Source organism: Aspergillus karnatakaensis (genome assembly GCF_047715665.1).
Source record: "Aspergillus karnatakaensis strain CBS 102800 unplaced genomic scaffold BJY04scaffold_42, whole genome shotgun sequence".
NCBI classification, from domain to species: Eukaryota; Fungi; Ascomycota; class Eurotiomycetes; order Eurotiales; family Aspergillaceae; genus Aspergillus; species Aspergillus karnatakaensis.
In genome coordinates, this window is record NW_027395754.1 from 230,112 (window position 1) to 244,670 (window position 14,559).

At 50.7% G+C, this 14,559-nt stretch overlaps 5 protein-coding genes across 5 annotated transcripts; 3 read left to right on the forward strand and 2 right to left on the reverse strand.

Moving 5' to 3' along the window:
* Nucleotides 1-1,269: 1,269 nt before the first annotated feature.
* Nucleotides 1,270-2,085, reverse strand: BJY04DRAFT_220734 (putative mitotic spindle checkpoint protein (Mad2B); the record flags this gene model as incomplete). The annotated part of the gene is made up of 1 exon (XM_073716944.1): nt 1,270-2,085. The coding sequence occupies one exon, from the start codon at nt 2,083-2,085 to the stop codon at nt 1,270-1,272; it is 816 nt and encodes a 271-aa protein (XP_073568717.1).
* Nucleotides 2,086-4,159: 2,074 nt separating this feature from the next.
* BJY04DRAFT_194853 (putative importin beta-5 subunit) lies at nt 4,160-7,535 on the forward strand. Its single transcript, XM_073712126.1, has one exon. The coding sequence runs from the start codon at nt 4,274-4,276 to the stop codon at nt 7,376-7,378; it is 3,105 nt and encodes a 1,034-aa protein (XP_073568718.1). The 5' UTR covers nt 4,160-4,273; the 3' UTR covers nt 7,379-7,535.
* Nucleotides 7,536-8,334: 799 nt separating this feature from the next.
* BJY04DRAFT_106365 (class I SAM-dependent methyltransferase) lies at nt 8,335-9,801 on the forward strand. The gene is made up of 3 exons (XM_073708042.1): nt 8,335-8,480; nt 8,695-9,411; nt 9,459-9,801. Exons 1-3 carry the CDS (start codon nt 8,442-8,444, stop codon nt 9,705-9,707), a joined length of 1,005 nt encoding a protein of 334 aa, XP_073568719.1. The 5' UTR covers nt 8,335-8,441; the 3' UTR covers nt 9,708-9,801.
* Nucleotides 9,682-10,945, reverse strand: BJY04DRAFT_106371 (phytanoyl-CoA dioxygenase family protein). The gene has a single exon (XM_073708043.1). It carries the CDS (start codon nt 10,861-10,863, stop codon nt 9,895-9,897), a length of 969 nt encoding a protein of 322 aa, XP_073568720.1. The 5' UTR covers nt 10,864-10,945; the 3' UTR covers nt 9,682-9,894.
* A 468-nt stretch (nt 10,946-11,413) lies between these two features.
* BJY04DRAFT_194858 (heterokaryon incompatibility protein Het-C-domain-containing protein) lies at nt 11,414-14,527 on the forward strand. Its single transcript, XM_073712127.1, has 4 exons — nt 11,414-11,626; nt 11,677-11,824; nt 11,892-12,050; nt 12,103-14,527. Exons 1-4 carry the CDS (start codon nt 11,530-11,532, stop codon nt 14,177-14,179), a joined length of 2,481 nt encoding a protein of 826 aa, XP_073568721.1. The 5' UTR covers nt 11,414-11,529; the 3' UTR covers nt 14,180-14,527.
* The last annotated feature ends 32 nt before the right edge of the window (nt 14,528-14,559 follow it).

Below are 14,559 nucleotides of genomic sequence, written 5' to 3' on the forward strand. Positions count from 1 at the left end.
TGCGATGCTATTATCTCTTTTCTCTTTCATATCTATCCTTCTATTTCTTCGAGCACGCTTGCCCTCCAAAAATTTTTGAAGTTCAGTTCACTATCTCAAAAATCCCTTTCTGTATTATGGTTTTGACTCTCTACATGAGCATACATACTTCAGAAAACAGATCTTATTTTATGTATATGCTCCTTATGGAGACTTGACTATGTATACATGAAAACCGTACATACTTGTACTACTACTGTAGTAACTTCCCAATGTACGTACCCGTTATGCCCCAGTAGGTAGCCAGCAATGCCCCCCCCCTGGTCCTTTCCACTCTAGCATCACACGCTATTTACCGAAACCACACCCGTACAGTACTCAAGTTACTGCCCTCGATATTGAAAAGTCCCAAGCGCGCCCAAGAACGAATAAGGTCGCCATTTTTCAAAGAAAAAAAGTAGCCGGGGCCAGGAGTGGGCGGCCTAAGGCGCGCGCAACTGAGTCAGACCCATTGCGGCACGGGAAGCCAACGGGATGCGCTGTTAGTCATGTGACGTCATTCCGATATCGTCGGGATTGAAGATCGAATTGAAATGGTTGTGCAAAGAATGTACTTAACGTACCTAAGAAGTCGATGAAGGGCGCTGCTGATGCAGATTGGGTAGGTATATGTTTGCTCTTATGGAGTATATCTACAGCTAGTCTGCTGTTTCTGAAACTGAGATCAGGGGACCACGAATTTATGTAAGTAAGCAGAGTAGAGGAGGGGAGGTTTCATAGCTATTGCTAGATATTTGAATTTGCTAGGGCCGTTCAAAGCACAGGAACTCCATGAGATACAGAAAGTGGTATGGTGAATAGAAAAGAAAAAAAAGTGCCAAAAGATAGGTCAGGAGAAGAGAGAAAAGTTGGTGGAGGAAAAGAGGTTGCGTGAGAAGAGAAGAAGAGGCGTAAGGAACGTTGACATGGGAGGATATGGAAATCGATCGCGGCAACGATAAAGAAAAAGAAAAAAAACATCAAAAAAGAGACGATGAACCTGATCTATGTAAATGCCATGCAAGTCCCAAAATTCGTCCACTCCCCGTTTTATATATTTGCACCAACTCAGAGGACGACGATACCAGAATATCCAAGTGTTCTTCATCCATCATATATGTTCGATCATTGGTCACGCTAAAACAAGAAGATAATAAGAATAAGGTAAAAAAGTCGAAGCACCTTCAAATGCTCCACAGTAGAAAACACGAGACAGGCAAAGAAAACATGAGTTTGCAATCCGCTTATAATTTATGGCGGATGCTCCGAACCCAAAGGTTCGTTGAATTTCTGTCGTGCTTCTTCCACCCATAATTCCAGTCGGAGCTCACCCGCCTCCACACGTCGTACGGGTACTGTTTTGGCACGGCCGTTTGATACTCTCGGCGGTGGTTGCTGTTGAGGCTCCCCGTTCTTCAGCTTGGAGACGGAATATGGAGCCGAACATGATCGGAGATGAACCTTGCCTGGTTCAGCAACAATCCAGGTCTGTTCTTCGGTTGTGGTCCCTGCAGGGGGTAACGCATCTTCGCGAACTTCGATACAGACGGTGAAGCTGAATTCGTCATCACGAGGTAATGGGGTCAATCGGGCGCAGGCGGATGCGAGTCTAGCAAGACAAGCACGGAATTGTGCTTCCAAATCGACCGTCTGAGCAGTTGGGGGAACACCCTTGGTGGATTCATCCCTTCTGTCTTCAAAAGTGGTGTGTACCTCTCCAGGAGGCACACGAGGGAAGCCTGATAGGTCGAAGGCATATCGTTCGAGGGGCTGGTTTGTGCGGAGAGACGAAATGATTATACTGACGGCAGTAATCGTGCCTTTTAGGATCTCTGTCCCAACCGCTATTGACGCGTCGTTTATATAGTCACACACCTTCGGATGGCGGGACTGTCGAACGGGATAGTTGTAGGCTCGAACGGGTAAAAAGGTGGCTCGAGGATAGACTGACCGCAGGAAAAGAATCTGGTGCACAGAAACGGTGAGGAAGTTTGTAAACGAAGCGGCCAACGCAGCCTGATTATGTGGAGTCCTTGGTGCGGTGACCGGGGCAGAGAATGTTGTCATGGTTGCCGTGGTGGTTGGGCTCTCACTGGCTATAGGCATCGCAGTCGATGGCTCTGGTTTCGTTGTGGACACGGGAAGGATGATATTTTCGGGATCTCGAAGTGACTGAGTGCTGTTCCACCCTGAGGATAATCATCGCTCTGCCTGTTGTTGGAAAGCGGGTTAATATGGTGGTCATTGGGCAAACAACGGTGAGGCAACGACGAAGTGGCAGGGGCGGGGAGAGGGACAGGGATAGCCACGAATGACGTTATATGTATAGACTGATCACAGTAGCTGTGCTGACATGTTGTAACTTGAAGCAAGTGGCGGGGAAGAGCGAGGAAGAGGAGAGTCAAGAGATTTACATACGTTGGGTGGAGGACGAGAGAGCAGAACCTCAAAGCATAGGTTTAGGGTCGTAGCGATCGTGTCGAGCCGTGTCGAGAATATAGAGCGTGATTAATTGGAGGCAGTTTAAAGAGAGGGACAACGAAGAGCGAGAGACGACGGACAGCGAAGAAGGTGCTGATGATGCAGCAAGAGCTGAAGGTGTTTGTGCTGGTGGTGCTGGTGATGTTGTAATAACAACAGTGGCTGAAACCCTCGGAAATCGGCTTTGGGTAATGATTATTATTAAATTTGGTCTTCTCCCCTCTCTCCCTAAGAAGAGGATTGTGTTCCTGAAAACCTTTCTCGGCTTAAAGCGAAAAAATACTTGGGTTAAATGGTTTTTAAGGGGTTGGTGGTTCCCTCTCTTCTCTTTTTTTTATTCTGGGACTGGGGGAAGAGCGAAAGTGTGGAAAGGCAGAAACAAGGAACCAATTCTTTGGGGGGGAAGAAGGTTAGTAGTAGGGATGGGTAGAGAGAGGGCAGAGGGCAGAGGGCGTGGGTAAAGGATGAGGGGAGGGATCACAAGGCCGAGATAGCCGGAACCTTTTCTCGGGCACTGCAGGAGAGCAACAGCAGAGAAAAGGAAGAAAGCGAAAGGGAAGGGAAGAGAAGAGAGAGGGAGAGGAAGAGGAAGAAGAGGCAGTTGGTGGAGGGGAAAGTAGTGAGTGAACACTTCTTCCTGAGTCGCTGTCGTCGTCGTCAGGTCCCAGAGTGGAAACCAACGAAAGTCACGATGCTTCCCATGTCACGTGGTTTGGTCAGCTGCAGATCTCTGGCAAGCCAAACCGCTCACTGTTCCTAGCTTGGAGATATAATTCCGGGGTAAATATCGTTTGTATACTCCAGAGTCTTTGAAAACTGAGCGACAAGATCAGTAGTGCAGATAGTGTACTTGAATGTCTCATCTGCCGCCCATGGCTTCAACCAATTTCGAGGTAGACTCAGGCCCAAAGCAAATCCTTCCGCTTTGGAGTGCTCCACTTGAACGCTCTTGGAGAACCTGCCCTGGCTTCCCACCGGTACGGACTGATCTGCAGAGCCATCAATCTGCCCAATCGCGTGGTGTCAATTCGGGGGCAATATTAATGCAGTCGCCTTATACTGACGATATTGTGGCAAGGCCTGCATTACTCAGTACAACCTAATACTCACAATAATATGCCATTCCTGGGTTCCATCATCCCCAGCGTCATTCTGGAAGGATTTACTCCAGAATATGTGGAGGAACCACAACGATTGGCTATGCTGTAGTTCGGTGGGATGCTGACGAGAAAGGGATAGTGTCTCTGCCCCTCCATATCCACCACGATAAAAGTACCAACTTGATTTTGATGTATCTTCAAGCGTGGGCACAGACGGTAAAATCTAGAAGAACTTCGAGGAAGCATACCCTAGAGAATTACTTGTAAACCGGTTCTAGAGAGTAAGAATCAATTAAGTGTCACAATCTTCCGCATTGTGATCATTCATACAGGCAGCAACACCAACAGGTCCATTATACAACCCCGTACCCCGGTGGTATCTTTGACAAGCGATCTTCCAATTCTAGGGCCGCCAGCGATTAAAAGAAAAACGGAAAAATGTTGAAAAGAACTCAAAGCCAGTGCTGCCCTATGCGTAGGCCGTAGGGTCTTGAGGTGGGGATCCTCACCGCCTCCAACTGCCCCTCTCGACGCGGTGGTATCGCAACCGCGTCTGCTTCGATAGCTTCAGCTCCGATTCAAATATTTGTCAACTAACTTGCCCTCGTGGCTCTTGATGTTCTTATTCCCATTTCCATTTCATTGACTCCCGTTCCTCGACGTCGTCTCCCATCATGGAGCACGAGCTCCTTACTCTCCTCGCCGACACGCAGTCGTCGGCTGCTGATACCAGAAAGGCCTCTGAGCTTCACTTGCTTCGCCTCTACTCGAATGAAAGCTTCCCTTTGTCCCTCGCTGCGATCGCATCCCATGATTCCGTTCCTATTAACCTTCGTCAATCCGCCCTTTCGGTTTTACGCACCTTCATTACCGCAGCCTGGTCTCCAAACCTCGATGAGTTCAAAGGCCAAATTTTGGTCAACGATTCGAACAAGGCCCAAATTCGACAGGTCCTCTTGGATCTAGCCACCACCACAGAAATACCCGAGCGAAAGGTCAAGTCCGCCGCCAGTTATGCCGTTAGCAAGATCGCCAGCGCCGACTATCCCGAACAATGGCCCGAGTTGCTGCCAGCTCTGCTTAGAATAATCAATGATCACAACAGTACCCCTGGTGCAGTTCATGGCGCATTGAAGGTACTGTTGGACTTGGTGGATACTGGCTTCAACGAAGAACAATTCTTCAATGTCGCCCGAGATCTTGTCACCACCTTGTTTAATGTGGCTACCAGCGAAGCCAGAAAGCCAATCCTGCGGGCATTGGCAGTCTCCGTCTTCCGGTCCTGCCTCGATACACTGGAAATGGTGCTGGAGCAACACAAGGCTGCAGTCAAGCAGTTCATGGATGAAGTCCTTGGTGGCTGGTCTCCTTTCTTTATTGAGACTCTCAAGGCTCCGTTGCCGCAGGCTCCAGTTGAGCAGGAGGAATCCAAAGACACGGAAGTACCTTCACAATGGAGGGGCGTTATCGCGCTGAAACTGCAAGTCGTGAAGACGCTTATGAAGATTCGAATGATATTCCCAGGTCTGCTAGTCGCTCAGAGTCCTATTTATTTCTCGACTCTGTGGACAGAGCTTTCAAGTCTCCAAGCCCCCTATTACGAGTTTTTCATCGACGATGAACGCCAGGGCCGACTTGTGGACACGGATGGTCTCCCGTACACGCTAGACCTACTAGTCTTAGAAGAGCTAGATTTCATTCAAAGTCTTCTCAAAGCACCCCCGGTCAAAGCAGAATTACAGCAGCAGCTACAGGCTTCCGGGCAAGCAGCAGCAACCTCAGGTTGGCTGCCTGAAATTCTGAAACTCGCCTGCTCTTACGCTCAGATCACATCCGAGGAGGAAGGTCTATGGGATATTGATATCAACCTTTTCCTCTCGGAAGAAACATCTGTCACGGCTAACTACACACCTCGTACCTGCAGCGGAGACCTCGTCATCAAACTCGGCGAGTGGCTGAAAGATCTTACTACGCAAAGTCTTCTGGCGCTTCTGAACAGTGTCTTTTCTGACTCTTCATCTACGTGGAAAACCCGTGAAGCATCTCTTTTCGTGGTCAATGTCCTTCTGCGAGATCTACATGAGGTTTCCCAAGACATATCACCAGAGTTATCCAACGGGTTTAGCGGTTTTATCCAATTCGCCATTCAACAGGAACAGGAACTTCTGCGGGCTCGAGGCTACCTCGTAGCAGGAATTCTCGCAAAGGTATCATCGGCTGGCGAGGCCTATCTCCAGGCGACCCTGAAGGCAGTCTCCGAGGATCCAGCAGAAGTCGTCAAGGTGGCTTGCATTCGCGCACTCCAAGACCTTTTGCCATCGCTTTCTGAAAAGACTACGATCCCCCTTCAGCAGCCGATCATTTCTGCCATTTCCGACTTCGTCTCCACCCACGATCTCCGCGACTCATCAGACACTGATGACTTGAAAGTCACTTTAGCGGAGACCATCCGCGATACTATTATGGTGGATACGAGCATTGTGCTGTCCTCTGTAGCCCTTGACATACTATTCAATATTGCCAGCAATGGCGCTACGAACTTCCAACTAACGATGACCATTACAGAGGCCTTTGAGGACATCGTCGAGAGCATCTCGGAACAAGGCTCTGATTCCTTTGTGCGCCTCTGCGAGAAGGTTCTTCCTTCCATCATGGGCGCCGTCGATGTTGGAAACTTGACCCAAGAAATTGCCCTGACCATTTTTGCCGCAGATCTTTTGCGGGCTCTGACTGAGCGAGCTCTGGAACCTTTACCCGCTGGATTTGTTGAGACAGTCGTACCGAAACTGAACCGCCTCCTCCTTGACTCGACCGATGCAGAGCTTATCCGACCCGCCACGGAAGCCCTAAGACACATCCTCGCCCATGATTTCAACCAGTTCGTGGGCTGGCGTGACCCGCAAACCGGTAAAGAGGCAATCGAAGTGGCTCTGGTTATTATTGACCGTCTCCTGGGCCCATCGGTCGACGATCATGCTGCAACAGAGGTTGGCCAACTCGCTGCTGAATTGGTTGAGAAGGCAGGATCCGAACGACTTGGACCTTACCTGCCGCAGCTTCTCCAGGCCGTTGCACGACGTCTCGCCACCGCTGAAAAGGCTCAATTCATCCAGAGTCTTATCCTCGTGTTCGCTCGCTTGACTCTTATTAGTGCGCGGGAGGTCGTTGACTTCCTGGCACAAGTTGACATTGGCGGCCAGAGCGGGTTACCCATTGTGATGAGCAAATGGTTGGAGAACTCGGTCAACTTTGCAGGATACGATGAAATCAAGCAGAATATCATTGCTCTAGCAACGCTTTACAACCTGGAAGACCCTCGGCTAGCACAGGTGCAGGTCAGGGGAGATCTTATCGTTCAGGACACTGGCCGAATCAAGACTCGATCTCAGGCTCGCAACAACCCGGACCGCTATACAAATGTGTCTGCTCCCCTCAAGATTGTCAAAGTACTTGTGGAGGAATTGGCTGCGGCCTCGGGTAATAAAGAGATTGACGCTGCGACGGCGGCGGCGCTGGAAGAAGAGAACAGCGACGAAGACGACGAGTGGGAGGACGTACCTGACAACACACTCGATCTGGGCCTCGGTGTCACGAAGCAAGAGCTTATGGCATTCGGTGAGGGCGGTAATGAAGGTGTATTTGGAGTGCGCAAGCGGGATGACGAGACGCAGGCTTTCTTGTTGGACTTCTTCCGAAATGCATCTACAAAAGCCGAGTTTCAACAGCTGTTTGCGGCGTTGACCCCTGACGAGCAGGAGAAGCTTCGGAGCTTGGGCTAATGATAAGAACGATAATAATTTCCTGAACTAATATGAACCAATTTACGATAGAGTATGCGAATATTGTCGCTAGACTTGGCGGTTTGATCTTGGATGGCGCCCTGGCAGGCGCCTTATCAGAGGTCAGCAGAAGCCCATTGCACAAGGTACCCAATAGACATTGAATTTATGAACATACTCCCAAAACGGTCAGACAGGTCTTGTCTTATTGCCACCGCACAGGTGGGCTACTAGCCTACTACGACTATTAATGGATTTAGCTGCAGGTTAAGAGACGGAGTATTCTAGCGTAGTTGGTGGAAGGCAACTCGCCGGAAGAGGCCCCGGCGCACTTTGCCTAGCAGCGGGGCATAAGCCAGTCAAGGGTCTGGACCGGTGATTGCAGGAAGTCAAGGTTTCTTTTGTTGCCAGACTGCTGGGAGCAGTATCTGCAGGTCGATCGACTGACTGGTAACATCCATCCCGGCCGTGCGGGGGCTTGCCTTTGTTCTCTTGCTTCGATGCGGTGAGGTCCGGTCCTGTTTGATCCTGTCATCCTTGGACTGTAGGATATTTAAATGCTCCCGAGGAATCAACATATACTCCTGAAGTATGATTGACAAGACTGAGACTAAGTCATCGGGTAGCAGGTACGGAGTATTTAGTTATAGTTAGGTAGTCGACCAGCTACTGCAGAACGGATGGATGAGCTGGACACGCTAAGGGATCCCACCGCACCGGTCAAAATGGCCCAATTCCTCTTCGCTGGGACCGCAACCCCTGTGCTTTCTTTCCTTTCTTTTTCTGTATCTCCTGCAGCTCTCCAGTCCTCTAGACCCATGATGGTATCAGAAGTTTCTCTTTATTAGCCAGCTGGCTCTGATTACTGACAAACTTCCCCCCCCAGAAGAGCACGGCTGCTTTTTCTCCTCAGAAGATCTTCTATTTAAGATCTGCTGCATCCTCCATTTCTTACTTTCCATCCTCGTTCCCGACAGCTTGGGTCGTTTCCTTCGGTTCTTCCTTTCTTTGTTAACTAGTCTTCCGTGCCAACCAACCAACCAACCAACCAACCACTCGGAGTATGCCGCAGCCAAATTTCTATGAGCATATTCAGGTCGATGTGAGTTCGTTCCAATCCTCTTTCTTCTCAGTAGATGAACTGTCCATCCCATGTCGTGCGACTGTCTGCACACATTCTGTAATCCTTCGGAGCCTGAACCTCGTCAATGGCCACATGCGACCCTGCCGTACCCCTCCACTCTCCTCATCCTACCCTTGCCCTTTAGCGACCCTCCACCCCCGCATCTCCGTGAAATCAATTAACGTCACGCCAGACGAGTGACGAAGACTCTCTCTATGATGCCGAATCCATAGTCGACTCAAGTCTGTCCTTGGCTTCCACCGTGCGAGATTACTACTACGAAAATGGCCGCCGGTACCACGCCTACCGTTACGGCCAGTATCCCATCCCCAATGACGAAGAGGAACAGGATCGCCTAGAGATCACCCACCACCTCTTCAAGCTGCTGACTGGTGGCGAGCTGTACCGGGCGCCTCTTGCCCGACAAGGCCCTCCGAGGCGCATTCTCGACATTGGCACGGGGACCGGGACTTGGGCGTTAGAGATGGCCGAGGAGTTTCCGGAGGCCGAGATCGTGGGCACTGACCTCAGTCCTATTCAGCCCAACTTTGCGCCGCCCAATTGCACATTCATTGTCGATGACGCCGAGAGCGATTGGGCCTTTACCAAGAATGAGAGCTTTGATTACATTCACGCTCGCTCGATGGGAGGGGGCATTGCCGACTGGGACCGGTTACTGCGGCAGGCATACAATCATCTCAAACCCGGCGGCTACATCGAAGTTCAAGAGTACGAGGCCTGCATACAATCAGACGACGGCACTCACGAAAAAGCGCCGATGATGTTAGACTTAACCAAACGACTAGACGAGGCGAGCAGGAAATTTGGGAAACGTGTGAACATTGCTTCTTCGGTGACCGGGTGGCTTGAGGAGGCCGGGTTCAGCAACGTTACCACAGACATATACAAGGTTGGGACTCTTCCACCCTTTGCCAATGCCTCTACTAAATCCCGCAGTGTCCTGTAGGGTCATGGCCCAAAAGCCCGCGGCTGAAAGAGATCGGTCGCGTAGGCAAGGTGTCGTTGATTGAGGCGATCGAGCCGTACTCGCTCGCTCTCTTTACCCGAGTGCTTGGATGGACCTACGAGCAAGCGCAGAACTACGTCAACAAATGCCGTCAGGAGGTGATGAATTCTTCCTGCCATATCTACGTGCTATTCTACTACGTTTACGCGCAACGACCTCTAGACGACTCACGAACATGACGGTTGCTCTAGATTATGCATAGACTTTATGACTTTTTTTTTCTCTGTTCTGTACTTTGGCGAGACTTCTTCATCTCCATCTGTCTTTTGCGAGCAAGCGCACAAAAACGGGCAGGCAATGTTTTTCAGGCAAATGTCTCAGTATATACATCGAGGTTTCCTCACTATACACACTATACAAGATAACCTATCCCTGCAACGAATACCCAACCCCTTCTCCATTCCCCATAGCCACCAAATTCGCCCTCATCCGCTCCGCCCTCTCCCCAATCCCAAATGCCGCATCATCCCTCTGCACCCAGCTGCCAACCCCATGCTGCAGCACCGCGGTCGCCCTCACTTTCTTGTCCCCGCCAGCACCACTCTCTTTCTCATGCTCCTTGATACCCACACTCCCATGCAACGTCAGTCTCGTCTCTTCTCCACCCTCCTCTTTGGCTTTGTAAACCCCACGATGCAAGATATTACTATCATAGAACACCGCATCTCCAGGTTGCAACTCAACAACCATCTGCTCAGGCATATTCCCCTCAAAGGGATCCGCGCGCCTTTCTTCCTCGGTGCGCACGCGGCGATGAGAACCCGGGACAACAATCAAAGATGCATCCGGACAAAGCGCGAGATTATATTGCGCGTGCGACTGCCGTCCACCCGGACTCTTAGAGTCCAAAAGCCGTTGTTCTTCCTCGACCGACACCTCGGAGGGGATATCGTCGCGATGCCAGCGGAGTTCAAAGTCCTTGGTTTCGGGCGCGACGAGCAGATTGAATAGTTCCATGACTAGCTTCTCCTCTCCCTCTTTCTGAGCACCTTCTTTATCAGCTTCGTTTCGAGCAACACCCACAAGCTCCTCAACAACCCCCAAAACACTCTCTGAGAAATAGAACTTCGCGAACTCCGTTCGACCGGGCATATCTGGGTGTAGGAGATGCTGAACACCCCATATCCCGCCTTCGGAGGCAGGGGGTGGGACGTTTGTTGGCCAGGGTGGGAATTGTTTGGGCACTGTGCGGAAGTAAGGCCAGGAACCGGTGCGGGCGAGATTTGTGGCGGTTGATGAGGCGGCTCTTAGGGATGAGAGGGTGGACGGGGGAAGAAGAGAAGGGATGACGACGTAGCCGTTTTTTTGGAGAGAAATGAGGTATTCAGAGGGCATACTGGTGGTGGTGGTGGTTTGTTTGTTAACATTGGAGAATAGGGAAGGTAGCTGAAGGAGGAAGAGTTGCGCTGCGGAAGAGAGATGAGGTTATTTCAGTATAAGTACTATAGATAAAGATAGATGCTACCCTGCCATATAAATTGCAATGTAGCTAAGCTTTATCAGGTCAGTACATAATAAATACTACAGTAGCTGTCTCTTTCAATTACCCCGCGCAGGGACGATAGCAAAGCGGGGTTAAGATATGAGTTATGACGTCCATAAATAAAAAAAAACTTAACTGCATAAATAACTCGATCTTTTGTGCTGTTTCTTTTTCCCCTCGAGCGGAGTAGAAGATAGAAATAGATCAAATGAAATAAAAAACTTTGACATGAATCACAAGCTCACAACTAGTTAAAATCCGCTAGAGGTCATGAGCCACCATTCTGAAATACTCCATAATTAATGCCAGAATTATCCTCGGCATATCTCATCGCATAGGGCTGGATGCTGCGCTGGTGGAGAAGCGAGAGATCTGAGGTCATCCTTGGTTGAGTCGTGTGAGACCGACTTCAGCTTCCTTCAACCAACTTAGAAGCTACCCCTCCATCTTTCCTCCATCTGCCGAGCGACCCTGCGTCTTCATATCCACGACAGCGTCCACATATCTCATTCTCCACAATGGCCCCCCGAATGAGCCTGGGTCTGAGTACCCTGCTCGCCCTGGGGCTTCTCTTGCTCGTTCTCCCCTGCCAAGTCCACGCTTTTGGCGCCGGAAGTACGCTCCACCCGCCCGGCTTCGAAGATCAGGGCTAAAATAACAAACAGACATCGCATCTATATCGAAAGTCGAGGGAAAAAACTGGCGTCATGGCGATATTGAGGACATGCTCAAGACTATTGCGTTCATCAAGGGCCATAAATGGACGTCGAATATGGTCAAGCGGGTTTATTTTGGTAACTGGTTGAGGGATTAGTGAGTTTGCCTTGCGTTGCTTTCAGGCGTGCCGGTTTCACATGATGCTGACGGTTTAACTGTACAGCTCCCAGGCTATGGATGTTGGTACGCTGAAGAGTCTCCCTGCCGATACTATTCGCATCCTTGTTTGGATTCTGTCGTTCCTTTCGTTTGGATATGCGACCGCAGAGTTTGAGGTCACGGCCGAGAGGCTGGGTGTTTATCGGCCTGAGGAGCATATCGAGTTAGTGACTTCGGAATATCTCTATGATGGAGGGCTGGATTGACGCTTGCAGTAACCCCAAGGATTATGCCGACAACGAAGATGCCCGCCAATACGACGATCGTCTGCGTGGCCCTATCCGCCAGGTCGAACTCGATATCGACCCCGATACCGGTATGAAGAACTATATTGCGAACGAAAGAGGGGACTGGGCTACGAGTGCCGCATATATCAAGTTCAGCTTGGCGCGCAGTATTCATTACGGACGACTCTACACCAATGGACACCGAAAGGGCAATGAGGAGGATCTATTCGAGGCACTTCGATGCCTCGGCCAGGGTCTACATACACTTGAGGACTTTGCTGCACATACAAACTATATTGAGCTTGCGCTCCGCGAAATGGGCTTCCGCAATGTGTTCCCGCATACTGGAACTCAGACTGAGATCAATCTCCGTGGTCATCATGTTTATCCTCTTGTCACAGGAACTTTCGGTATGGTGGACTTTTTCCATTCCGTGCTTGGTGAGGCTACAGATCACTTTACTCAGTCGGAAATCAACGAGATGGATACTGCCCTTGGAGATGCTCAGTCGAGCTCGTCGGCGAACTCCCTTAACTCTCTTACCGGGCTTTTAGGGAAGGTTCCAGGCTGTGGTGACCTAGTCGCCGAGGCCGAAGCACTCAAGCGTCGCTCAGAAGCCCAACAGTCTTCGAACAGCTATGGTGGCGCTCGCAGTGGCTACGCTGCTGAAGCTACTCGCGGTTTCAATGACGACTCGGAGCGTAGCCGCGGAGGCTATGAACAAAGTAGAGCGGATGCCCCGTCAAGCACCAACAACAAGCCTACAGGCTTGCCTGGGATGCCGGACTTCAATCCAGCGGAAACCATTGCCAAGATTTACCCTATCCTTGAATTCCGTGACAAGGTCGTTCGAAAAATCTCGTCAATTATCGAGAAGATACCCGGATTGGAGTCCTTGGTCGAGAAGATCACCGAGACACTGACCATCTTTATTATGTCTCTGCTCGCTCCTTTCATCCGCCCTATCATCAATGCCGCTTCGCAGTCGCTGCAAACCGGCTCTGCTGGTGTGATTGAGTCATCTGGAAAGCACCAGTTCGAGCCCTGGACCAACCCGCATTGCAATGACCCCACACACTCTATGCTATCGAAAGATCATTTTTCCAACGTCCTCAACGAGCCTGCCGGACATGTCGCCTCCGCTATCCTCAAATACGTGACACCCCGCGTACTCCACGCTTGGGAGAACATCAACATGTCGGAGCAACAGGTGCTCCACGACTGTCTCGAGGTATTCCACCACCCAGCTCTCCGCAACATGCGAAACGAAGCCCACCGCACCATGTTTGAGGCCGTGAAATCCTGGGTTGACCACATGCCCGACCGCGGAGCCAAACTCAACGACATTCTCAGCAGCGAGGGCGTAAAGACCGGCAAGAACAACGGCGGCGAAGTCGGCCACTCCCACTCACACGGTGGAGGTGGATTTGCTGCCCTAGGAGGCGCCGCACATGGTCAAAGCCACCAGAGTTCGACCTATGGTTCCCAGCAGCACTACCAGCAACCTCATCAATCTTCACACCAGCAACACCAACAGAGCTCCACCTCCGGCTCCGGTGGCTCACAACTCCCTTGGGAGAAACTCTCCGATCAACTCAACAGTCTCCCCATCCCCGGAATCTCCAACATCAACAAATTAAGCAGTAAACTATCTGGCTTCGGTCTCGGCGGTTCATCAAGAGACGAGAAGGACGATAACCCATCCCCTCCACCACAGCAGCACCACTACGAGCCTCAGTCTCATTCTCAGTCTCACTACCAACAATCTACCCATACTCCTCCTCCCCACCACCAGTCTGGAGGACATGGTGGCTACGGCGCCCCATCATACGATGGCTATAACCAGCCGCCTCCACACCACGGTGGATACGGCCACGACCAGTCTGGGTATGGCCAGCCGCCGCCTCCTCATCAGGGCTACGGGCAGGATTACGGTCAAGGCCATCAGCCGCCTTATCACCAGCCTCCTCACCACCAACCGCCGCACCATCAACACGGTGGACATGGTCAAGGACACGGCTATGGTCATGGCCAGGGTGGATATGGAGGAGGGTACGGGTACTAAGCGATTCCCCTTCCGGTTTCACTGTCTTCAGAGATGGAATTTGCAATCTTGTAAGGAAATGATATGATAAAAATGAGCGATAACAAGTTGTCTGGCAGATAGGAGGGAGGTATGGTCTTGATCGGTTTTTCACTTAAGCTGGGTTCGGCTGGGTAGTTATTTAGAGGTTTTGTCTCTTGTTGAAGTATTATCATCAGATACGGACTAGTCACGGTTACGGAGGTGATTGGTGAAGTGGAAACTGGAAACTACGCGCGTTAATGGATCCTGCACATCGAACCTGGCTCTTCTCTAAACCGCTTTGTACAATTGGCAAGCGGGCGAGCCCGTAGGCTAACTAACTATCAATGACACGAAGTAACAAAGGGGTATTATTCATT

What these genes read in the sequence shown, in the direction of transcription:
- BJY04DRAFT_194853 (XM_073712126.1), top strand. Translation starts at nt 4,274, where the DNA reads ATGGAGCACGAGCTCCTTACTCTCCTCGCCGACACGCAGTCGTCGGCT.
- BJY04DRAFT_106365 (XM_073708042.1), top strand. Translation starts at nt 8,442, where the DNA reads ATGCCGCAGCCAAATTTCTATGAGCATATTCAGGTCGAT. An exon ending in ATGAGCATATTCAGGTCGAT is followed by an intron (nt 8,481 to 8,694) that starts GTGAGTTCGTTC and finishes ACGTCACGCCAG; the next exon opens with ACGAGTGACGAAGACTCTCT. An exon ending in TTACCACAGACATATACAAG is followed by an intron (nt 9,412 to 9,458) that starts GTTGGGACTCTT and finishes TAAATCCCGCAG; the next exon opens with TGTCCTGTAGGGTCATGGCC.
- BJY04DRAFT_106371 (XM_073708043.1), bottom strand. Translation starts at nt 10,863, where the DNA reads ATGCCCTCTGAATACCTCATTTCTCTCCAAAAAAACGGCTACGTCGTC.
- BJY04DRAFT_194858 (XM_073712127.1), top strand. Translation starts at nt 11,530, where the DNA reads ATGGCCCCCCGAATGAGCCTGGGTCTGAGTACCCTGCTCGCCCTGGGG. An exon ending in GGTAACTGGTTGAGGGATTA is followed by an intron (nt 11,825 to 11,891) that starts GTGAGTTTGCCT and finishes TTAACTGTACAG; the next exon opens with CTCCCAGGCTATGGATGTTG. An exon ending in CGGCCTGAGGAGCATATCGA is followed by an intron (nt 12,051 to 12,102) that starts GTTAGTGACTTC and finishes TGACGCTTGCAG; the next exon opens with TAACCCCAAGGATTATGCCG.